General features: G+C 42.1%; 1 protein-coding gene across 14 annotated transcripts in view; it reads left to right on the top strand.

Annotated features, from left to right (window-relative positions):
* The window catches only part of CACNA1D (calcium voltage-gated channel subunit alpha1 D), a 312,904-nt gene that overhangs the window by 164,168 nt on the left and 122,951 nt on the right, over positions 1 to 25,785 (top strand). For 13 of the 14 annotated variants that reach the window (XM_077325522.1, XM_077325529.1, XM_077325521.1 and 10 more), the window contains 2 exons: positions 17,230 to 17,317; positions 18,649 to 18,675. In XM_077325522.1, coding sequence (XP_077181637.1) covers positions 17,230 to 17,317; positions 18,649 to 18,675 — 115 coding nt within the window. The remainder of the gene's footprint in view (positions 1 to 17,229; positions 17,318 to 18,648; positions 18,676 to 25,785) is intronic. The other variant, XM_077325523.1, reaches the window with a different exon arrangement.

Below are 25,785 nucleotides of genomic sequence, written 5' to 3'. Positions count from 1 at the left end.
ACAGTTTAGACATGAAAAAATAAAGCATATATGGGGATTCATTCCTAACTGATATGATATTCCTGTATTTATACTGGGTAGAGAGAAAGTAGAGTAGGTTACTGCATAGAGGGATACAAAAATGTATAGTCATTTTACTTTTTTATTAATGACCCTGCCTTTCCTCTTGGCTTAAGGCAGCTAGTAAGTTTGAAAGTGTATTCCCCTTCCAAAGTTTTGAGAACCAGTAGACTATATGATATGTCGCTTATCTCGAAAATACATTTACTTTTATTTCTGTGCAAGGATCATGGATTTAATTACTTCAGCTATGTTCTATAATTATATGCATGTTACGTGTGCATGCATGTTCACAGCTAGGGTGGGTATAACATTTGACAATGAGATCTAGCAATGGTTCATAGACTAAAATATCACTTCATCTTTTTGTGCAAATTTTATGCTTTTAATGTTTGCTACTACTGTGTATTTAAAATAACCTCACTGTTATTTTATTGGAACAAACTGATGTGTTCTAAAATGTCACACAAACATTGTAGCCATAATGTAATAAACAAGTTGCCTGAGCTCTGAGATAAATAGGTGAGGCCTCCTTGCAGGAGCTCACATTGCCTGAGATTTGACTGATACACACTGGTGGTAGAGCCCCCCCTCCCCCCTTTTATTCTCTTTGTTTTCATTTTGTGTTTTAGTATTGCTCTGGTCTAAGACTGTTTAAATACAATTCAAATTCAATTCAAATATTCATGGTAGAGTCTTTTTTTCTGCCACCTCCACACCATGAAAGAAAGTTCCCTCACCTATAAGTCTTCCAGCATACATTTTTTTTCTGGAAGACATTTGAGTGTTTTTATTGTTTTCCTGAATTGATTTTGTTTTGGGGTTTGTGCTATTTTAGTTGGCAGAGTTGTTGCTGTGTTTTATGACTTTTGATTCCAGCAATTTCAGTGCCTGTAGTAGGCAGAAAGGTAGCATGTAAATCAATAGATCAACCAGTAAATAAATAGATCAGTGCTTCATTACATCATAGCGCATGTTTTGAGAGGACATGGCGAGTAATTCTTGACCTAATTCCTAGTTTTATATCTGTACAGTTTTAGTATTGGGCTTTCCATGATGTTCCTTAGCTATTTCAAACAGCTTGGATCGTCAGTGCCCAGCCATGTGAAAATGAGTCGGAAGTGGTTAGCTAGGAAGCCTCCTATCTATTCAGCCTTCTATAAAGCCAACAATCACTATATAGCAACACCCAAAATAGCCTACCAGTATCTCCTCTTTGGAGAAAATAAGTTCATCTGGAGATTTAGCCCCTGGTGCTCATAAAAGGAAAACAACAATTTTAGCCACTTGCTGATCTAATTTTAGAGTCAAGGATGTCAGGTCCAGACTATGTCTCTGTTATCTTCTGAAGAAATGTTCTCTGCCCTTGTTCAAGTGTTCTGTGTCTTTATATCCTGCTGTTAATGGCATCTTAAAACACCAGCTTGTGCCATATCAGGTGGCACTGTATAATGGAACAATTAATCTGTTAACAGTATCACTGGGGGATAAGGGTTGTGGTGTTTCAGAATAACTTTAAAATTTAGCTATTGAGTGGGAAATTACTGGATCTATTTAAGACTGCTTGTGGGGCACCAGCATTTTTTGTGATGGTTTTAATATACATAACATCCTGTAAACCTAACCAAGAATGGCCTTTGAAATTTTACACTACCACTTAAGATGCCATATGAAAGGCTAGGTACAGAGGTTTTCCCCCTCAGCTAGTGTAATCAGAGTGATGCTAATTGACATCAGAGTTTAGGTTTTTGATACTTTGACTGTAATAAAATTTTTGTTGTAGCAATGGCTAGTTTTGATATGAAACCCACTGAAGTCCACATTGTTATACTGCTAATCCCTTGCACTGTAGCTCTTTCTAAGCACTATATCATCCTCTTAAACTCTGCAACCACCCCAAAGTTGATTGTAATTTCAGATTTATGAATCTGGAAGGAATGGATATAATTATGTACTCAGTCAGTGGAGATGGTAGTATTTGTGCAAGCCACTCCCCAATGAATGCTTAGATGTAATTCTGACTAGTGTCAGTGCTTGTTGATCCCAGGTAATCATGCATAGGATTTCAGGTAACTCAAAGTCAACTTTCTCTCCTTTAGAGCTGACCACACTGATTCACAGAAATCTAAATTGGGCTGTTTGTATACCATGTTCTGAAATATTTTAGTGGAATTTGTGCATGGTATACATATTGTTGCAAGTACAGTTGTCTGGTATTATTGTCTTGGATAAGCTATGTGCAAACATTTACAAATGAACATACAATTTTTTTGTGTGTTAGTATCAGCACATTCAGCTCAACCAACCAAACCTCTTAGTTTGGGTTGCAAGAAAAGCCCAATTTGCAATTCTCAGATCAGCCTGGGTACTTCATACTTTCTCTAGATGCTAATAATTGAACAGAAGGCATTGAATGATGAGTGCAACTTTTTTAAAAACCTACTGACCCAAGGTCTAAAATCTTTTGTGAAAGCTTGGCCAAGAATCCCAAATTACTATAAGGAAGGAGTTGGTTCTTATATGCCGCTTTTCTCTACCAGAAGGAGTCACGAAGCGGTTTACAATTGCCTTCCCCTTCCTCTCCCCACAACAGATACCCTGCGAGGTGGGTGAGGCTGTGAGAGCCCTGATATTACTGCTTGGACAGAACAGCTTTATAAGTGCTGTGGTGAGCCCAAGGTCACCCAGCTGGCTGCATGTGGGGGAGCAGGGAATCAAACCTGGCTGGCCAGCTTAGAAGTCCACACTCATAACCCCTACACCAAGACAAAGTGAATAGATTTCTGTTGTTGCTTGTTATGTAAAAACAACAAGGATAAAAACTCTTCACCATGGAATGCTGGTGCCACACATTCACCTTGCTTGGATCAACATTTTCAAAGTATTCTGTGCTGTCATAAGTGTCAAAAACTTTAAATGAAAGTGAAAATTCCCAGATTGCTGAATTCATCATCTTTAGCAAATCCTATGACTGCATGGTGCTCATGGAGAATTTGTGAATATATGGAGTTATTAGATGTTGGCACTCACTTTTCTTATACTGAATGTGGATCCTTTATTGTCTTTTGTGCTGCTGCTGCTGCCATCTACTGTATTAATGATGGGATTGCATGTATTTAACATGAAGGGGTTACACTGGAGGATTTATTAAATGACAAGAAGAAAAGCAAATTTAACTGTTTTCGTGGTGCTGCCAACAAACACGGTAAAAAGTATTCTGTTTGCCGTGGGACAATTTGCTCTAGCCCATGTGTTTGGAGTGCTGTTGTTTTAAAAAATTACACAAATTTGGGACTATGTATATCTTCCCAAGTGCATGGAGATGCAATTCTTGCATGGAAGTGATGGGTTGCTTGAATGCATGTTTCAAGCACATTGTTAATGCAGTGTTTTAACACCCTGAGATTTAATTTATAGTCCATTTAAATTTTAACAATCTAGCTATGGTACATCATCAAAGTGGACAAACAATATCACTTGAAGTGTATCACATTCAAGTTTGAATCTGATGAAAAACTGCAAAGCTTTATAAAAGCTTTCACAATAGCATAAATTCAGAGCAATGCATTGCAATTTGTATTGTTATTTTGATTTTCTGTCATAATACTATATTTAGTTATCTAATTCAAATGTTACTTCAGATCATTATTTCCATTTAATGCATGAAAGTACAGTTTTGAAGGAACCATGATTGGTCTTGTTTAGAAATTTACAATAGTGTTCATTTTGCATACTTAAATAATGATAATCAGTGGCAACACATTACAATAGTGGCAATTAGAAAAGCTTATCAAGCATTTTATTCAGCACAATTATTGGGTATCCACTCCCCTCCCCCAAAACACAAGTAGCAAAGGGTTCGTGGCAAGTGGCAAGTCTGATGTAATTTTTTTACAACATGGAAATCTTCAAGCCAGTTGGAAATGTATACTTTGGTGAGGTAGCATATGCTCTGACCTAGATGATCCAGGTAATCCTGATCTCATCGGGATTGTTCAGAAGCTGAGTAGGATCAGCCCTGGTCAGTATTTGTATGGGAGACCACCAGAGAAGTCCATAGTTGCAACAAGAGGCAGACAGTGGAAAATCATCTCTGAATATCATTAGCCTTGAAAGCCCTGTGGGGTTTCCATAAATCAGCTATGACTTGTTGGTACTTTCTACCACTGAGATTTTATATATCTCATTTTCTTGAATTTCCTTACTTTGGGTATACAGAATTTTGACAACATAAAATTAATTTTCCCCTGTGCTTTGGAGTCTTAGAGTGGGTATGGGAAACAGTATCTCCTCTGCCAGTTGGGGGTGACTAGATCCTGGCTCTAAAGCTCAAAGGACTCTCAGCTGCTAAGATGTGTGATTGGTACAAATGTTACCACTCTTAAAACAGTGATGTCTGAGACACTTTGGTAGCTGGGATGGGAAGGTCCATTGGAGTACTGGGTCAAATATATTCATAATTGCTCAGATGGTTCAATGCTGTAATCTCTTAAAACTGCTCTTCAACCCAAATGCAACTCTGATGAATGGCAACTAGGCATATACTTCCACCACTATCCACTAGCCAGCTTGGTACTTGCTACAACATTTATCACAGCTGGTTGTGACTAAACTCGAGTTTCTTATTCAGTTCTCCAAGAAATGACTGGGCAACATTACTTCATGAGTGGAGTATGCGGTCAAATGCAGTAAGCTGAGATGAGCTTTTACTGGTCTATCTCTGTTCTTTTGAGTGGTTGTGCCAGAAGCATTGGGGGAGGTATTTTACCTCATTATGCAAGGGATCAGAGTAAAAAAAAATCATGTAAGTCCTTATTTTGTACTTGGAACTGTAAGGCAGCAAAGATTTTGATACACCAGTATGAAATCACTACAATTACATATTTTCCTCTGTCTTTCTTGATCTGTTTAGGATTTTTTGATTCTGTGGTTTAGGATTTATATTACATGTAATGTATTTTTTCTTCTTATAAGAGTTTATTAATATATAATACACCCTGTGAATCAGGGTCAGTGGATGTTTTAATTTGTGCTTATATAACCATAAACATTATGTTAAAAAACAAAAACGAAGATAAGTCAAGCGGCTACCATAGTAACCACTCCACTGTTGTGAAATAGGGACTATCCACTGTTTTGAAACAGAGAATATACATTATGTTATCTATTCTAGAAGAACACAGACCCAAAATATTTTTCTTGAAAGTGCCTAAATTTAAAGGGGGAAGATGGCAAGAAATCAATAAATAGGTGCCAGGACATAAAATGATAGCAGTTTAAACAATTGATATTTATTTGGCTGTATTAAATATTAATACAGTAAAATGCAAAATCTGTATGTATGTGTGTTAAGTGCCATCAAATTGCTTCCAGCTTATGGTGATCATATGAATTGACCTCCAAAATATCATTAACAGCCTTGCTTAGGTCTTGCAAGCTGAAGGCCATGACTTCCTTGACAGAGTCAATCCATCTCATGTTGGGTTTCCCTCTTTTTCTACTGCCTCCAACTTGTCCTAGCATTATTGTGTTTTCCAGTTGTCTTCTCGTAATGTGACCAAAGTACAGTAGCCTCAGTTTGGTCTTTTTAGCTTCTAGGGAATGTTCTGGTTGAACTTACAATATGTACAACATATGCCATGTATAGTGATTGTCCAATACTTGTCAGACTCCCTTTGGGCTTACACTGGCCTGAACTCTAATAGACAGGGGCAGGTATATTCAAAAGTCAAGTAAATTATTGCCTGCGCATTTCCCTCCTCCTCAGGATAAAATGGGTGAAACTAACTTTTAAAAAATCTACTGAGAGTCTGACTATTAGAGTGTATGTGCAACACATACCTGCTATGGGACTCCTTGGACCTGACACTCTCCCTGTCACATACAGACACACACATGCACACATATGCAGACACAGAATCTCTCCCCTCCCTCTTCCCTCTACCTCTTTCTTTCCTTCCTGGATCTTCCCCATTCCCTCTTTCACACACACACACACACACACACACACTCCTTCCCCCACACTCCCCTTTTGCCTCTCCCACTTACTTCTCTTTCCTGGTCCCTCACACACACACCCTTCCCCTTCCCCCTCCCCTTGCCCCCTTCCTGTCACATCAGGAGTTCTGCAGCCCTCTGCATGTCTGTTATCATTTCCATTTTAGGGATTGCACCAGTAAACACCTAAAACTTGGAATTATGAGAAGACTGAAATATGTCTGAGCAGGTTAGGCTAACCACAGGTCCTGCAGTAATGTATCTATTCTGCAATAAAAAATGCAAAGCTAATGGCAGGAAGTTAGATTCCCAAACTAGTGATGGAAATATTTGAAGCAAAATAAGGCACATCTAATAGTTTTGTTTATGGCAGAAACTGTTTTTTTGAGGGGGTACAGCATTGTGCATTGTTGATTGAACAAACACATGCTGAATTGTAATCTATTTTCACAGTTTACATCTTCTCTTATAAACTTTTTTTCTTAGTGGTACAAGGCTCAAACCTTTGGACTCTACCAAGGCCTGGAGTGATACACTAGCCCAGACCACCCCCCCCTTATTATGAAGGGGAAAAAATGGCAGCTAACATGTAAATGGTGCCAAAATAGGTTTGCCAACTTCCAGATGTTGACTGGAGATCTCCTACTATTACAACAGATCTCTGTTGATCACCTGGAGAAAATGGCTATTTTGGAAGGTGGCCTCAGTGGTGTTATATTACATTGTACCACACTGAAGTCCCTTCGTTCTCTTAATTCCACTCTCCTGGTGGCACCTCCAAATTTTTCAGATATTTCTCGACCCAGAAATGGCAACCCTGTACCAGAGGGTATTTATGAAGAAACTTATTTTACTGTATCTATAACAGGAAGAGTGCAGCAGAATTTTCTGTGAATGTGTCTTAAGATATCCTGCAGTTCTGTGCAAGGGCACAGGCAGTGAGCATTGTAGTCAGAAGAAATCTTTGACTAAAAAACTGGAAGATGGACCCCCTATCAAAATCCAACCTGTCTGTCCAAAAATTTTCTAGTAGACTGCTCTTCAGAGAGGGGACTTTAGACATCTTTGCAGAAACAGAAGAAAGCCATGCTATCTTCCTCAGCCTCAAAGGAGCAAAGGCAGCAAAGGGAGGTCCTCTAACTTATTTTGTGGCTTCAGAGCCCATGACAGGGGATGGGAAAGCACAGATTTTCGGAGCAACTATGCATTTAATTACCAGCTGTGGTTCCAAAGCAGACAGTTTGTTCCCAACAAGAAAGTCAGGGGTGATCCAGCAAAAAGAACCACTGCCTGACTGTGCAATATTATACACTGACCTTTGCCCAGATCTGGAGGCAGACCACAAGGATATTGAACTTCGCCAATGTCTGGAAGCATTTCCATCATTGAGCATGGTTATAAGATAGAGGTTGCATCTGCATCACGCTGCAGGTTTATCCAATCTCCAGCTCCTAGTTCAAAGGAAAGCCAAGGACTACTACAGGCAGACATTGTGGCAGTCAAGATGGTATGTACCTTGCAGAAGTTCCAGGGGGTCTACTCGGACCTCTTCATAGTACCCAAGAAGTCAGGGGACTAGAGGGCAATTCTCAATGTAAAGGAACTGAACTTGTGGACCCATTATGCACAGTGGCTGCTACACCGGGTGGCTGCCATACCATTGCAGCGGGGCAGGATGTACGCAGGGGGGCAGTGTTCCCCTGGCGTATGGGGATGCCCTGGCGTAGCATGCGCACACATGCTGTGCACTGGGGCCAGGAATCCTGGGACGCTGCCGGGCAGTGTAAGTGGCAGCAGTCGGGTGAGAGTGGGGAGGGGCCGTGCCCCCACCACATGCTACAGTGGATGCCCGTGCTGGCTCTGCAGCTTCAAGGGGTTTGCAGGGGCATGTGGTGTCCCTACAGGGAGACAGTAGGTTGGGGCTGGGCAGGTCAAAAGGCCCGGCACTGTCAATTATGCACTGCGCCGGCCTGCCCCAGCCCATGCCAGCGCCCGTGGTATCCCAGGGACTGCGAAAGTTCCTATGTTCGCATAACGCAGGCCTTCCATGGTCCTGGGCTGGGCCATGCCTGTACTGGCAGCGGGGGCATGCATAATTGGGGATTTTCCCCGATGCCCTGCCGCTACTGGCACGGGCACTAAACTGTGACACAAGTGTTTGAGAGGCCTTGCAGATGCTGCTCTCTCGGACTTGTTAGTACTATTCCACCCATAAGAAGAGGAGCTCTACCTCCTTGCAAAAGATGATGGTTCTAGTGCCACCCTGACAGATGTTCACCCTTGCCATCATGCTGTTGGTTCTTAGCAATACATTCTTGTTTCTCACTGAGTCCTGGAAGGCAATTTGGGCTAGCCCAACTGCTTGCAGTTCCAGCCAGTTGATGATTTCCCATTTCCGAGGGGGGCTACTTTCCTTGAGCTACTTGGCTCCTGCAGTGTGCTTCCCAACCACTTTTGTTTCTATCAGTGGTCAGGGTAATGTGGAGTGGCTGAAGGAAAGGCACTCCCTTCAATAAGTTCCTTCGTGAAGACCACCATCTTAGAGAACTCAACAATGAAGAGGGGAGTTTGATCTGCTTGTGGCACCTCTTGCTGATGTCTCTCTGACGTGGTAGTAGCACCCACTGAAGAGGTCTGTTGTGAAAGTGGGTTTGTGGGATGAGCTCTATTTTCAAATTTAAGAGGCCCAAGTGCTCCAGAGAGATCAATGAGGTCTGGTGCATTTCGTTTGCGTGTCCTTTTGATCATGTCCAGGATCTTCCATTGTTTCTCTGGTGAGAGAAAAATCATTGGTGATGCCATGTCTATCCTGGCCCTCAGGTAGACTAAGTCATTGGATGGGTAAGCTAGCATTTTCATGCTCCTACAGCTGTGGATGGATGCTTCTGACTAGGGATGCTGTCCTGATCAGCAGGTCATCCAGAAAAGGGTTGATTTGGATTCCCTGGTATCTCAGGGGGACCAGCAGCACTACCAGCATCTTTGTGAAGCCTCTTGGTAAGAATGGCATGCCAAAGGATAGGCCATGTATTGGTAATGATGGTTTCCAAGGGAGAAACACAGGAACTTTCTGGAGACTTGGTGTATATGAATATACAGGTAAAACTCTTTGAAATACAGTGACACCAAGTAGTCATCCTGTGGTATAATATAACACATCCAAACTGGGGAGTAAAGTCTCAAAGACCACCATTGTCCTTTGGGTAAATCTCAGCATTTGAAAGCCCATGAGATAATGGGCTTGCAGACACCATAGGGTGTTACTGCACATTACACCAGAACAGTGGCCACCTCAGTGGCCTTCTCCACCAGAGCACCTATAGGTGACGTCTGTATCACAGCCAGATGGTCATCCTTTTCTCCCTTTGTAGCACATTATATGATTGACCAGTAGGACTCCATTGGGGTGACCTTTAGAGTGCTACAGCAAGTAGTGGAGTCAGTCTGGAATAAGGAATGCCTTGACTAATACATCCTACCTCATCAGCTAGCTTTGGAGAACAAAATATTGGGGCCCATTCCGCACAGATTCATTGTAGCAGGAGTGTGGCAAATTGCAATCGCTACTAAAATGCAATTATGCACAACGTTGTACACAATCTGCCACACTCCTGAAACAGTCCTGCTAGAAGCGCTTCATTGTAGCGCTTCCAGGGAAATCCCAAAAAGTGGATTCACCCTCTGGAAAGCGGTACACTCTTGCAACCAATCTGCAACACTAGCGAAAAAGTTCTGTGCGTTCCCATTGTTGCGGTTTCAGCAAAGTCCCTCCCCCTGGCTCTCTCCTCTGATCTTCCGGCAAAGCGATCGCCATTTTTTTTTCTCGGAGCGAGCGGAGAGCAACAAACCGGCGAGCCTTCATTCACCCAGCGAGGCTTCCCCGGCTGCAGTCTCTCCACAGAGCTGTTTTAAGTCACCAAGCAACACACAGCCCCGTTTGCTGGTTCCCTTTATTTTCAGCCGAAGATCGCTCCCATGCACGGGGGGGGGGGTTCACTCAGGCGAGCGTGGCAACGATGAAACGGCAGCTCACACGCCACCTGCCAGCTAGATGGGTCTCTCCATTACAACGAATCAACGCAGATTCGTTGCAATGTGTGTGTGTGTGTGTTTTTTAAATCTGCCTTTAAGGGAAAGGGGCTTTTCGGGAGCATGATAACGACCGCCCGTTGGCTGCTCGTTTGATTGACGGCTAGGGGCGGGACAAAGCTTGGCAAATATCGCTTCCTTCATAGCGATTTATGCCGAGACTGGAAACCTGTGGGAAACGATTGAAACGCAACTGGATTCCACTACAAAGGCAGGTATGCATAATGACAAATTCCACTATTTTAAATTGCATTTTTTTCCCGTGATCAATTTGCCACATTGATCCTGGTGCGGAATGGGCCTGGATTTACCTTCAGGTTTCTTCTCTTCATTGGAGCAAAGTCAGTGGTTGATTCCACATGCACAGAAAAGGTCAAGAGGGTGGTCATATAAAAACAGGGCAAATCCCCACTTCCACATGATGCTGCCGCTGAGCAGGCCCCCTCCCAGGTTTGCTGTGATCAGGCCCTCAGTTGGCCCAGGTTAAGGGAATGCAGGAGAATACGCGTTCCACGCAATCTTACCTTCCTGCAAAATAATCCCTCGTGGCCCCCTCGCATGGTGGAACTATTCCGCCACTACTTTGTTTCCTAGGAGGATACATTTTAGCACTGGAGCCAATACAACGCTGAAATGTGTCTCCCGTGGGGACAGAATACACTGCAGAGCTTTCTGCTCTCCACTGCCAGAAGCCTGGCATGGCTGCCACCATGCAGAATGGGCCATCCACTTCCCACTCACCTCCTCCCTCCAAGAAAGAAGGAAAGTAGAAAGAGAGTAGGAAGTAGAAGTAGTCTACAACTATTGATATGCACTATGTAATGGATTGCCCCCTTTATGATGAATCAAGAGGCAAGTTTATTAAAAGAACTAGTCTGAAAGCCCATTGCATCCAGGAATGCAACGGGCACTAGTGGGCCCCCAAAGGGGGCCGCCAACACCCTACCTTCTATTCCGGATTGCAGCTGGGCCAATGGCCCTGCAGCCAGCCAGCCTGGCATGTGGCGGTCAGTCTGGTCTTTGGGCTGCCAGCTGGAGCGACAAGCAGCAGCCAGTCAGCCTGGTGCATGGCTGCTGAGCCGGTAGCCCTGCCAGCGGCTGGGACAACAGCACCACAGCCAGTTGGACCACCACAGCCACTAGCAGTCAGGTCGATCTGTGGCCGAGGCAGGACACCACAGGGGCACCCTCCTTTGTGGCCAGGCAGTGTCTGGCCACGAGGCTGGCTGAGCACCTAGCAGCCAGCTTCTGGAGGTTGGTGCTCCAGGGCCCAGCCCAATCTGGGTGCACCCAGCTTCCTGTGCAGGTGGAAGCACAGGCTAGACACTCAGATGTGTCCCAGACAGCGCTCCACCTAACGGGGTTTTTCACAAATATTAGAACCACCAATGGTTAGGATACATCTTACTACCTCAGGTTTTTCAAAAATTAAAATCTGATTTTTCTATTATCAGACAATGATATTTATATCACCAACAGAGTTGCATTGTTTGACCTTGCTGCCAGAAAGATAAGATCTAAACCGAATGATTAGGTTGGAGATTTAATTATTATGATTTGCTATACTATATTTATATTATCATGTATGAATGTGTTTGATAATGTTTATACCTCTTCCCTCCTTATGATTCCATGTGTTTTATCTTCAAATCTTTATTGTGTGCATTTTACATTTAATTGAAATGCTTCTACAAAGCATCTGGAATTAACTGGTGTGTCAGAAGAAAGATGTTACTTTCGCTGAAGCCAGGTATTCGTATTTCCGTATTAGGCAAATGTGACTGGTCAGAATCACTACTGTGATAGAAACTGTGTACAATACCTGAGTAAGAACTTAAGATCTGTTGTTGTATATGTTTGGAAAGCCTTGAAATTAATTAGACTGCATGAGGTTGATGCAAAAGGGATCACATAATTATTCAGTTGTTCCTGTTTGGACTAGCTTAGGTTTTGTTTCTGAATCTCTGAGTTTGTTACCAAAACTGATTTAGGAATTTAGAGCTCTTGCCCAGCTACTGCTGTCTGCCAGTTCCCCCAAGTTTCTTGGCCTTCCCAGTGTTCTCAATATCCTACTCTGCCTCCTTTATTTGCAGTAATGCATATGCTACTTCACAGTAGTTCTTCAAATGGAAGCAGATATGTAATAGGTGCCAAACCAGCAGCAACAGATTTTGGACCAGGGTCATTAGATGATACTAAATACCCTTACTGCCAAATCACATTGGCCCAAATCTAAATGGCATCCCAATCTTTCTACAGCCTTGCATATTGTGTGGTCCTTGTAATTGCCTGGGTGGCAATAGTGAGAGGGTTTCTGGAGTTCTGGCCCTGCTGGTGGGCTTCCTGATGGCACCTGGATTTTGGCCACTATGTGACACAGAGTGTTGGACTGGATGGGCCATTGGCCTGATCCAACATGACTTCTCTTATCTTCCTTTGCTATGTACTTAAGGCTAAGCCTGTCTGAATTGCCCACCAAGCAAATATAGGTCAACCAGCTAGATGCATTGGATGGTTGAAGACTCAGTATGTGCCAGTGTTTGTTATGTGCCAGTGACTACAAAACTGGAGTTGTCTAGTTCCTGACTGCCCACAATACATGGATGGAGGACGAGTGCAATCCAGGTTAAATTGTAAACCATGGATTTTAAATTTAGCTGTGCTTTGCTGCTTCCACAAGTACAGTCTTGTATGCTGACATCTGATGAAATTATTGAGAGTGAGCACACTGATGATGAAAGCTGTCAGAACTGTCCCCAGGAAAACTTGCTAAGATATTAAATGCAGAAATGTAACTGGCACTCAGCTCTGCTAATTTAAAAGTCGATTTGTTGTTTGTTTTCCCCAATTCAGATGCAGCCTGTCTCCCTAGACTGGCATGAAATTGCTTTTATGTTACAACATTGAAACATTTTAGTTGACATGTGAAGCCACAACAATTATGTGCTGGTTTCTAGTTTTTGTATTCTGTACTGTTTTTCCCCACTGGTAAAAATATCCTTCTTCTTTTAAGTTAATGCAACATTCTTAGAGGGGTACAGTCAATCCATGATGTGGATCATGACTGTGACTACTAGCCATACTCGTAGCCTCGGCTGTTTGCATGCAGTCTCTCCATATAAGCAGGGTACTGATTTTGTATGCTGCATGAATATACGGAGGCTCTGTTACACGAAGGTTGGAACAGGGTCTGTGACTTTGATTCCTGTCTTTCATATATGTCGATTCAAGTAGGTAGCCATGTTGGTCTGAAGTAGCACAACAAAAATAGAGTCCAGTAGCACCTTTAAGACCAACAAAGATTTATTCAAGGTATGAGCTACTGAGTGCATGCACTCTTCCTCAGGCTAAATGAACAACCATCATAACTGTAGAGATATAAGGCAAAAGCAAATTATGGCAAATTATTAAACTGTGTCAAAATATCCAAATTTAGCCATATGATAATTCTTTGCTAAAACAGCTAATCAGTCCTTATGAGTTCAGTTGTAATTCACAAAAACATTGGAGAAATAAAACTGTCAATGTTAGTAATTGACGGCAGACACTTTCACAGTTGTGTAAAGAAATAGTTAAAAGAGACTAGTTGCTGGCCCCATCCGTCTCCATCCAAGCGTAGAAGCATCCCTGCAAGTGACAAGCTGTGCTGGCAACTATCTTGTCCTGAGACCAAAGAGTTAAATTCAAAATTACATTACATATTACTAACATCACATTACAGTCACATTGTCCCATCCCAAATAAAATAAATTAAAAAGAGAAGAAGATTGTAAGGAATGTGGACAAGAGCTGAATGAGATTAGCATGCATAGTGAGATAAAAATCCTGTCCTTGTTGAGTCCAGGGAATACCATTGTTTTGAGTGTTGTAATAACATGCATTTCTGCAATCTCCCTTTCTAGTCTGTTCTTGAAGATCCTTTGCAACTTTGAGGTCCCTTACTGAATGTCCTGGAAGGCTGAAGTGTGCCCTGACTGGTTTTTTAGTCTTGTGATTTTTGATGTCAGACTTGTGTCCATTAATTCTTTGGTGGAGGGTTTGACCTGTTTGTCCATATTGCCCAGAGGGGCATTGTTGACATTTAATGGCATAAACAATGTTAGAAGATGAGCAAGTGAATAAGCCTTTGGTAGTGTAGGTGATGTTGTTAAGTCCAGTGATTATGTCATTGGAGTGTATGTGGCAGCAAACTTGGCATCTGAGTTAGTTGCAAGCTCTAGTACCAGTGTCCATGTTCACATTAGATGCTGCATTGTTGAGGATGAGATTGTGGGGTTGTCTGTGTGCAAGAAAAGGTTACCTCCCTAATACTTGGGAAAGAGAACTGTCATTATCCAGTAGACGTGGTAAGTTACCGATGGTGCGCTGTAAAGTTTTGAGTTGAGAGCTACATGTAACCACTAGTGGTATTCTGTTATTGTTTCTTTTGAGTCTGTCTTCCAACAGATTTTCTCTTGGTATCCTTCTAGTTTCTTGATCTGTTTCTTGACCTCATTAGCTGGGTACAATCCCCTCTTCTTTTTAATCTTTAAAAAAATCCTTTACATCTTTAAATCTATTTTTGTTCCATATACATAGTTATTGTACCCACTTTAAGAATCCACTTTAAGACTCAGGTGTCCAGAATTGAAAATTTCATTTCCATGATTAAGTAACTGGCTGATCACCAAGCTTTATGGCTCGGGTTGGCATATGCAAGTTCCTCAACCTAATTATGCAAACCATATGCTAACTATACAAATACATTCATTGTTGCATTTATCTCCCAGTTGGTTTGCATCTCCTCCTGGTATGTCGAAGAAGGAACATAGAAACTGAATCTTTATCAGACATTTGCTTAGGCCAGTCTTTCTCTGCTTTTTTACCACTGAGAAACCCCAGAAGTGGTTGAGAAGCATAGCTTTATACATGCCCACCTGGGGCCCCTCCCGTTCCCACTCCCTCCAGGCCCATCATTGGCCACTTGGGAGGGGGGGGGACATTGCCATATATGGTTATATCACTGGATAAATGTTTAACAATTATATTGGCAGATGCCAAGGGTTGACTGAGAATTATGGATGTATAGGGCCTTGTTTAGCTGTTCTGCAAGAATACTCCATGGCAAAAAGACAATTTAACCAGCAGAAGCATGTGTCCAGGCTCCCCTTATTGTGCATATTTACTTGGGCACAGTTTATTGAACAGTGACTGTAATGTATTACAACCTTTTAGGTGAGGCATGCTTATTCATCATTATGGCCAATTATGCACAGGGCAGGTAATCCAGGGTGGTGGCAGCAGAGCAGCCCCAATTGTGCATGACACTGCCGCCATCCCAGCCCTAGCCCAGCATAGCACCCTGGAAGGTCCACGGTAAGGGAACATGGAAACTTCTGTGTTTCCTGGGATCCTGAAGGCGCCAGTGGGGGGTAGGTCGAGCCAGTGCGGTGTCAGCTCAGCAGAGCCACAAAGCTGTCCGGGGAGTCCTCCAACCTCCACCTTGGTGGGAGAAAAGCATGCTGCTCCCCGCCATTGTGTGGTGAGGGCCACATGCCCCCTTCTCCCCCCCCCTGCTGTTGCCACCTCCAGGCAGTGTACTGGGCTTTCCAGCTCTGGCATCTTGTTCACATGCACACTATGCTGGGGTAGCCCTCTTATGCTGGGGGATTCCCTCCCCTGTGCATACACGGGAAGCACCGGGGCGTGCTGCCCCGATGCAGTGCCTGGCAGCATAATGGGTCAATGCTAGGCATGCATTCTACCAGAGGTCAACTTGATCTGGCTACAAACATAGCTTAGGCGTGGTGAAGTTTGTAACCAATGTAGCAAATTTGTTCACGTGTAAGTGTGGTGGGGCAATCGTTTTGGATCTCTGATATCCCACCTCCCTCTGTGGACTTTGTAGCATAGTGAATATTTCAGCTTTGCTTCCATTTAAGAAAGGTATTTTTTAGCTCTCTGGCCCATTATCACTCTTGTTGGGCCTTCTGGCAGTCCACCTCTCAGTCAGCTTCAGCTTGCTCAGCTATAGACTGCCATATAGGAGCCCTGCGGGACCCAAACCCCAAGACCTGCAAAGCAGAAACTTGCCCCCTAGAGGCTGCTTATATACAATACAAGATGCTTAATTTTGGTTAGGAATTAATGCTGATTTGGGTACTTTTCGGACCTATCCAAGCTGAACCACCCATCCCCTGCATTAAAATGATCCAAATCAGCGATGACCGAATTGTAATTTGGCAATTCAGCCATGATTCAGCTCATTTAAATGCATCCCCTCCAGCTTTCTCAGGCAGTTTTGGAGGGATTTAAAAAGAGTGGATGGTACACCTGTCATTATCAGCTGTTTGGCACACTGCTGTCACTTTAAATACTTCCCCCTACCACCCAGCACCATTGGGGAAAGGTGTGCTGCTGAGACTGCAGGTGTGGGGAGATCTTGTGAGTGGGCAAAGCCAACTGGCACACAGCAGATGGCAAGAAAGGAAAGACCTAGTAATGGGCATGGGGACCCCTGGGTATTTAAAGTGAGAGTGGCATGCCAAACAGCATATAATGACAGTCATGCCTCCACTCCTTTTAAATCCCACCCCAAGCTTGGGGAAGGATGTAAAGGGAGCACATTATCAGCTGTTTTGTGGGTTTTCTCCCCCCCCCCCCAGCAGAGACTCTCCCCTGACTGGGGGGGGGGGGAGAAAGCATGTTCACAAAAAAACACAAAACTTTTCGGATTCAGACAGACTCACAAAAATGGGTATATGTTCAATTTAGATTAGGCCCAAATTGTTTTGGGCTGAATCCAAAATAGTACAAATTTCTGTGCCTAGTTGTGACTCTACTCCCTGGTGCTGTCTTTGGGGGAGGTTTCCTTTCTCAAGGAGCGTCATTTTGGGGCTAGGAATTGTCGGCTCCGGTGGGAGGAGGAAGTGAATAAATCCTTCTCCATTAATGGAGGTACTTCCATTTGCAGAGATCCCTGGTGAGTCCAAGTTTTAATTTGTTTCAATAACTATGTGAGAAACATAAGTTTTATATTGGTTGCATGCAAAGTTTAATGGACTTAGATCAGCTGTATATCTAATTTATTATATCCCATTACAGCAAGCATGCAGGCCAGTGAAACTGAATCTGTGAATACTGAAAATGTTGGTGGAGAAGGAGAGGGCCATGTGTGCTGTGGAGCTCTGTGGTGAGTACCTATAGAATGTCAAAAAAGGGTTTTTCCCCCAGATATCAATAAAAAAGGGAGAGGGTTCACACTGTTTCTGCTGTATTTGTCTGGATATACTGTTAAGGGTGAATCCTTTTTGTTAATTCAAATCCTGACCATGACTTTCTCTGAACAAAAATGGATCTCTCTGAAATTTGGATGTGATAGAATGTGAAAATATTCTGTTGGAATATCGCTAAATATCTTTCTGAACCTTCTTTAAGCTATTGGTCCAGAGGTCCCTGACATGGTGCCCATGGGTATTGTGACACTCATCAACACCTTTCCTGGTGTCCAAATGGTTTTAGAAAGTGGATAAGACCATGCAGGGCTTTTTCCAAGCAGGGTATCTGATTGGCAGTACAGATTAAAATAACATTATTTCAGGTGTAACCACCACCACAGTGTTGGTTTTATTTGCTCTCATTGCTCCTTCCCGGTCCCAGTAAATTCTTTAAACTCCCCTTCTTCTCACCTGCACTTGGTCTTCCTCTGTGTGTATGGGTTCATCTCTTGTGGCAGACATTTTGGTGTTGGCTCCACTTCCTACAACCCATTTCGTGGTTGTGCCTATCACCTTGTGTTAGAATTCTGAAGATGCCTACAGGCTCGAAATGGTTGGAAACTCATGCATTAGTTATCTATTATTTATTACAGATCTTAAGTGGTAAGGAGCTAGAAATTTCACAAAGTAAAAATCTTATGATCTATTACCTAATAAACTGGATCAAATTGTTGTACATACATGGTATTAATTAGCACACTGGAAATGTGATTTTTACCAGTTTGCTGCCACATCAATATTATTGGGTGCAGAGAGTAGAAATTAAGGTTCATAATCTATTCAGTCTCACTCAATCAGTCTCAATGGATGCCTTGAAAAAGTGCCACCCTTCAGTCTGGGGTTCCTCTCAGGATTGCTATAAGGCTAACATACTGCTGCAAGCTCCATAGAAAGAAACAGAATACAAATGTGCTATCAATGTTTGCTCCATGTAATTATATATTTCTATTTGACTAGTATAACCTGTTTCCAAATTGTTTTGGTATTGGCTTCTGTGAAAATTATCTTGATACGGGGCAGGGCTAACCATTTGTTTGAAGAACTTCCGTTTCCTTTGAATATAAATACATCACATTGTGCTGTCAAAAACTATAAAATGTGCTAATCTACCCTTTATACAGATGCATCACCTAAATTCTGTTGGCTAAGTTAAACTGATTTGCTCTCCAAAGTAGGTTTCAAGGGAGAAGGAATTGCATAAATGGTTTCTGTATTTTCTTAAAAATGTGTTTTCCTTTTCTTTTAGTCAAGTTATCTCAAAATCCAGGTTCAGGTCAGTATTTTCCTCTCTTTCCTATCTCTCTTTTTTCTGTATAACACCATGTTGTTCCATAACACTATGTTGTTAAGCTCTACATATTGTGGTTGAATATGACTGAATCTAAATGTTGTTTTCTATTGAATACATGAGGCATAGATGCATCCTCACTGCTGTCATTCGCCAACCAAGCCACCACTGCAGATAGATGTGGTTGGGGCTTTTGTTTTTGTAAGAGTGTCTGCAGAAGAGAAAGGGGAAATGTTTTGGGCACGTTGAATGGTATTAAAGCAAATGTGTGAAATAGTGACCAGGTAGCCATTTAAAAAAAAAATCTCCTTTAGACTGAGGAAATTTTGAAGCAGAATAAAATAGGGTTAGTGGGTTATGGTTATACACAGTAGCATATGAGCTGAAATTTGTCTCAGAGAGCAAACCAGTCACCAAGCAGAAAAAAAGGATAAAATCCCGATGGCCACAGGGCAGAATTGTATCACAATTGCTTAGCAGGAGGGCAAATTTGGGCCAGCAAGGAAGATGCGCACACACAACAAAATAGATTTTTTAGCGTTGAATTGGCCACAGCTTTATTTACCAGCCGGAGCAGCAACGCAGCCTGAGAAGACTCTGGGCTACCTCATAGTCAGCCAACCATGAGGAAACCAGACCCCAGAGACAAGAACATGGATGCTGAGCCCTCAACACCCCATAGCCACTGGGATCAGTGCAGGGAGAGCAGCCATTACAATAGGGATTCCAATGGGCATGAGCCTCTGATTGGATCCCTCCAGCTGCCTCGTGATGTGAGCTTGCTCCCCCCATCCAGGGAGGTTCAGCATCCCAGCTTCACCACAGCCTCTTATGGAGGCTCCCCTCCATTAGCTGAGTCCAGTTCACAGACGTTGATTGCTCAAAAGACTCTCCCCGGAGAGCTGTCATTCGCTCCTACTAATAAACAAACGGGCGCTACTGTAACAAGGCAGGAAGGAGCACATTTGCTCACCCCCAGCCTATTAAAATAATGCCAAGAGTGCGGCTGAGCCGGTCCTGGAGGCAAGAGGCCAGTTAATGCCTGAGCCGCTCAGCCCATGCGCGGGACACTCGGAGCCTTTCCGAGCGACCCGTGCACATGCTTACAGCCTCGCGCGCTGCCAGCCCTTGCCCATCCGCGTCAGCAACTTACAGCCAAGCAGTGAGTTGCGGCCACAATTAGCAAGAATCTGCCGAAGTTGTTAAATATATAGGGACTAGCAAGAAAGCCCATTGCAAGCAGGAATGCAACGGGCGCTAGGACCCAGGAGACACCAGGAGGTGCAGATCTCTATGTGTGTGTGTCTCTCTCCTTCTCACTGCGTGTCCGGTATGCCTCACAGCAGAAGGCATAGCAGGTAATTAGAGCTGGTTTGTAGGAGGGCTGGTGTGCAGTTTGGGCAGCTCTCTTTGGCATGTCTGAGAGTAACGTGGCTAGCATCCAGGGAGGGAGGGAGGGGGCTGTAGGGGCAGGGCCTATTCCAACTTGGACAGCTGGACACTTCCCACCCCCCAGGCTGTTTCACAAATATATAGAGGAACCATGGATAAGGATGGATTGTGTTGGAAGCAAGATATTGGGAATAACAAGTGAGTGCCTTCCTATATATTTATATATATATTTATAAACTGTTCAGAAGCGCACAGACATCTTATTTAGAAATACCTTTTTGGATAGTTTACTGACTACTGCAGTTCTATTGCTGTGATATATTTCTTTAATATCTAGGCTGATAGATGAATAATCCCATGACATATAAGAAACAGTTTGTTATATCTACAAACTGAATGCTGATGATATTCAGAATAACGACTAACATCAAGAAGTCAAATCAAAAGGAATTCTGACAGCATCTAGATTTTTTGTTCAGGCAAAATCCACTTTCTTATCTTGCAAATGTCGAGCAATTTGAGCAAATGTCTTCAGATGGATGTATCTTTTGCTCTTGTTGTTCTGGGAAATTAGCCAGAGGATTTGATGCCATTAACCATACTATCTGGCTGATGTTGCCAACCTCCAGGTGGCACCTGGAGATATCTGGACAGCCAGGATCAGCTCCCCTGGAGAAAGTGGCTGCTTTGAAGGGTGAACACTATGGCATTACAACCTGTTGAGGTCCTCCCCCTCCCCAAACCCAGTCCTCCCCAGACCACACCTACAAAATCTCCAACCCAGAGCTGGCAACCCTGTTGCCTTGTTCTGTGTTTAAAGATTGTACAGTTCTGATTCTTCTCAGGAACATGATCAAAAGTTTACTTTGTGGCAGAGATCTTGCTTTTCTGAAATGAAAAATGGTTAAAGACAACTAAACTTTGTGTGTTGATAGTCCTGGATGCTATCCTTTGCAATCTCTCCTTCCTAAAGAATATCTGAGGGGAAAGCTGGAAAAACTGAGCCACTGTCAAATATCTGACTTTGTATAAGTAAACTTCCTGTGATCGTAGAGAATGTTTTTGTTATGGAAAATTTCTCTGTTACTTTCCTTGGTACTCCATATAAATAAAAAAAGACTGATTGGTGTTTGTTTTGTGAATAATGACAGTATGAATATGTAGATATTTACAAAGCAAAGGAAAGAACTAGAGGTAAATCTGGGCTATCTATAGTTGCAAGCTTCTAGACCTTATTGCAACTGCATTTGCAAAATGTATTGCAATGAATGGCTCTAACCCTGACTAAGATGCGTCTTCCACTGGCCTGTCAGGATGCCTCTTCCTCCTCCCCCCATTGTCCTGGAAACCAGGGCAAAAGGTGGGAAAGACTGACTAGAGAAGAGACAGAGAGAGCAGGAAGGAAGGATGTTTCCATTTAAAGTTTAAACAGTCTGAATCAGCCGAATCACGATTCGGACTTACCTGATTTGGCTCATTTAAACTGATGGGATGTGAAATTAAACCCGGAAAACCCTAAATGATACTTGAATCAGCATTGATTCAAATATTTTTGGACTTATCTGATCTGAATCTCCCATCCCTAATTGACACTGCTCATTCATAGTTAACAATGAAGGTTATTATTAAGGAATTATTAGCATGGTCTTTACATTTTCCATTCTTGGAGGACACTGACTCAATACTTTAATTGAACTATCCATCACACTGCAAGATTTCCTACCTAGTCAATCACTGTCAGGTCAGACGCCATCTAAGAATATGTAAAGTTAGGATATTTTTATACCATTGCCTTTGTACTTACCTGCAGTGAATCTCATTCAGCATATTTTTGGTTATTCATCCCAATTTAGAGAAATTATTCACAATCACTACAGAAATTATTCATAAACATCTTTGCATAATTTGTCACCTGGAAACCTGCATAATTTGTCACCTGGAAACCTCATTTATGAATATATTAAATTGTACCAGTCCTGATTTAAGTCAATGGGGGATTCCACTAAATCCCTGCATTCCAATAGCTCTCTGTTTACGTATTCGCACTGATTACTAATCCACAAGAAGACCCAGTCTCTTACCCCATGGTAGTTAAGTTCACTCAGAAGCCTTTTGTGGGGATTCAAACATTACTGTACATTCAATCCAGTATTTTGAATCAAAACCAATGAGGAGTACTGTTGCTTCCTTTGGTGAGCATAACTTCTACCAAGTTTATCACCTGTCAGTGTCTCTGAAATAAATATTGAGCCTGCCTGCTGATAGAACAGTCTTGCTCCAGGGTCCCAGGTTTGAGACAGGGGAGTAATTATCTTAGACTATGGCAGGTCTGCCTTGATAGTTATGGCTATTACCCGCTGTCAGAATTCCAAGTGTTCTTGCAGGCTAAGGTTGAGGGATGTGTGTTTTCTAGTTTGTGTATTACCTGCCTGTCTCCTTGAGGACTGCCATTTGCAAGATAAACTGTCAATGTTTTATAATAGGATTTGTATTTGGAAATGGAATAGAATATACAAAGGTTTTCAGTGATTTGAGGTTCCCCTTATCTGAAGGAAGATTTAATATTTTAGACATAAATTAGTACAGTTCTGGCCTGCTTTTCAGCCTGTAACTTATTTCTTACAGCCCAGAAGTCTGGCTTTTGGATAAACTCATATTTTGATACACCCTCTCAGCCATTTTTCAGGAGTCTGTGGATGACATTCCTTGTTTCCTACTATAGAACATGCAAACCTCTTGTGGGATCTCTTTCTTCTCATACATCACTTAGTTTGAGATGGCCAAGATGGCAGTCCCACTGATAACTTTATTCCTTAATAAAAAACACAATATTGTTTAAGGATTTTGCCTTGTAATAGGGTTGTTTAAGTTGGAACACCAAAACTGTGTTTGCCACTGTGTTAATGAATGTCCGGGATATTCTTTTCTCACTTTACTTTTTTACACCATGATCTTTTTTAAAATTTGTTTTGCAGCAAATCTGAATTTGCCATTGTATCTGAAAATCAGATTTGAACGTGGCAGTTCTCACTTTGCAATGCTAATTTTCAGGGTAAGGACAAGTAATATTTGAAGTCATGGATGCAAGAGCAAACTTTAGTTTGAGACAAATCAGGAATTAATTAACTTAATGCTGTCATGCAGGAGGGAGAGCAAGTGTCTCATTGAAGAGCCCAAAGCTCCTTCAGGACTTGTGATAATGGCACGATTATGTCTTAGGTTTGGTACTGTGTCTGAAGGAAACCATTCTGTGTAAAGATCACAGCAGCAATATTTCTTGCGAGATGCCTAGTGCTAAGATTCAGTGCTTTACTTCAACTTTGTAGCTTCTGTGCAGACACACATGGCACTGCATGAAGCTTCTTCAGCAAAGCTTCTTCAGCAAAGCTTGGAAGCTCCTCTCCACAGCTGGCTTGCAGTCATGCAGTCCCAGGTGTTCCTGCACAGAAGACCATTCAGTGAGTAATGGTTACAGTGCACCCCTGTGTTTCCCCTTTTTCTCTGGACACTCATTTATAAGCATAGTTTCAGTCATATTCCCAATATGAGACCTTGCTTTGTTTCTTAACTTTGTTAATGCAAATCTGAGTTTCTGTTGCTGTTTTCTAAAGCCTTTTCATCTTTGGGGCGAATCTTAAAAATGTCTGCTTTTTATCTGCTCCTTCTTCTGTAATTTCATCAATTTTCTATGCAGTATAAACTTTTAAACTTAAACTTATGACCCTTAAGCTATCAAATCTGCTGTAATGGGCTTTGAACTTACCCTTGTAGAATTTTTTTCACTAGACCCAGGAAATGAGAATAATAATAGTAAATGGGATAAAGTGTGGCTTCCATCATTCTTTGAAGATAGTTATCTGCTAAAGCCACAAGAAGAATTCCATTTTGTTTACTCTATATACCAGATTTTCACTGACAGTGTTTGTCAGGACTCAAGTTTGGTCTGGCCCTCATGGGTACACAACTGCCATTGTTTCTCCATTCTGTTTTTAGAGGCCTTTAGATCACACTGTCTATGCTTGCAGTACATCTTAGATTTCAAAGCTGCTTAAACAGTTCTTGTACAGATTTATCTCATTCAGGGTCACACTGTATAATGAGTATTGTCTTAATGTAGAATTCACAAATAGATTTAAGCAAGTCTTGTTGCAAAAATATGATGTCATATGTATAGACAGGAAAATAATTCAATTGTGAGAAAGTATTTGTGGTTATGTTGAAACTACCAAACCACTTCTTGTCCCCATCTACAAGGGATGGGATTGGCATAAAATGTATTTATCATTCCAGGCTGCTAATCCTACTGTCTAGCCATAGTTCACCTTAACCGTGTACTCCAAATACTGCCATGATTCCTTCCTTTATTAACCACAATGAAAATACTTGGATAAACCATCTGAGCTTAATTTGCAGCATTTTTGTTGCTGTTTCCTTGCAACAAGTTGTATTTTTTCCAGTCACAAAAATAATAGCTGCGCTCTTCTTTATGTGAGCACATGTTATGAATGGAAAAACAAATGGTGGATATTTCAAAATATAACATTAACCCCATCTCGAAGGAAACTGAAATAGATGCTGTTCTTCTTTTAAGGCATTTGGCCCAATTCAGAACATTTTCAATGTGCAGCACCATGCACGGCCCTGGAAGGATGTAGCTCCTTTGATTGTCTCAAGCTACTTAGGGAACCTCTTAGGAAATCTTAGAATAGCTCGACCCTCAGCTCCCTTATTATGTGACTCAAGCTTGTGCTGGTCTCATATACTACCCAATACAGCTTTGCCGAACAAAGTAAGAAAGACGAAATAGTCATTAAGCCTATGTGGTTGAGGTAATGGGCTACTTGTATGATTAGAGTTAGTCATAATATTGCCATGTCAATAAAGTGTGTAATTTGCCCAGTCTCCTTTTCATCTCTGCCTCCAAGGAAATTTCACATATAGACAAGGTGTACACAAAGGCAGGTTTTATGCAGGGGAAACATCATCCAATGTCAGTTCTTGTAAGATGTTGACCCACTCAGTTGAAATGTTGCATGAGGAAATTATCATTACAGGCAGCAGGTTGTTCCTTCGTATTTCTTCCTTGTTACAACTATAACTAAATTGTCTCAGGTTCTTATTGTGATTGTAGATAATTCTGATTTGCATCATTTACTAGAGCACACTGTTTTCCTTAGTAAGATCTTAGTAAGATTTTAGCCCTAGTCCAGAGAGCTTCAGGTACAGCAGTATCCCAAAACACATGATTAGCAATGTTCTCTGTTGGAAAGGGGGGAAGGGATAACTGATGTTGTCACTATGGATGGCATCAAATATCAGTACTGCAGTGTAGGAATTGCCCTATGTCCAGATAATAATTGAAAGAGTAATGAATGTAGGGAGGTCTGCTTTGTATGTGTGATAGCCCATTTGAGCTTACAGTTGTCATGGATGTACGATCGTCCCATTCATAGTTTCATACTGAGTTGAATCCAGAAACATCTTTAAATTTTAACATAATTTAAAGATGAAACATTCTTCCCTGTGTGGGATGGCACCTTCAGGGTGGATTCCAAATCAAGCCTGGTTGACACCTGCCTAATCTGTTTAAATTACTATGCATTTTCTAAGTACATATTTAAAGATTATTATTTTAACGTTCAAGTCAAAAGGCACATGTCTAGCATAAACTGAGTGTATGTTACATAATTCAGTAATTGCTTG

This window comes from Paroedura picta, chromosome 3, assembly GCF_049243985.1.
Source record: "Paroedura picta isolate Pp20150507F chromosome 3, Ppicta_v3.0, whole genome shotgun sequence".
NCBI classification, from domain to species: Eukaryota; Metazoa; Chordata; class Lepidosauria; order Squamata; family Gekkonidae; genus Paroedura; species Paroedura picta.
Note: the sequence above shows the minus strand (reverse complement) of the source record. Positions and strands in the feature narration are given on the sequence as shown.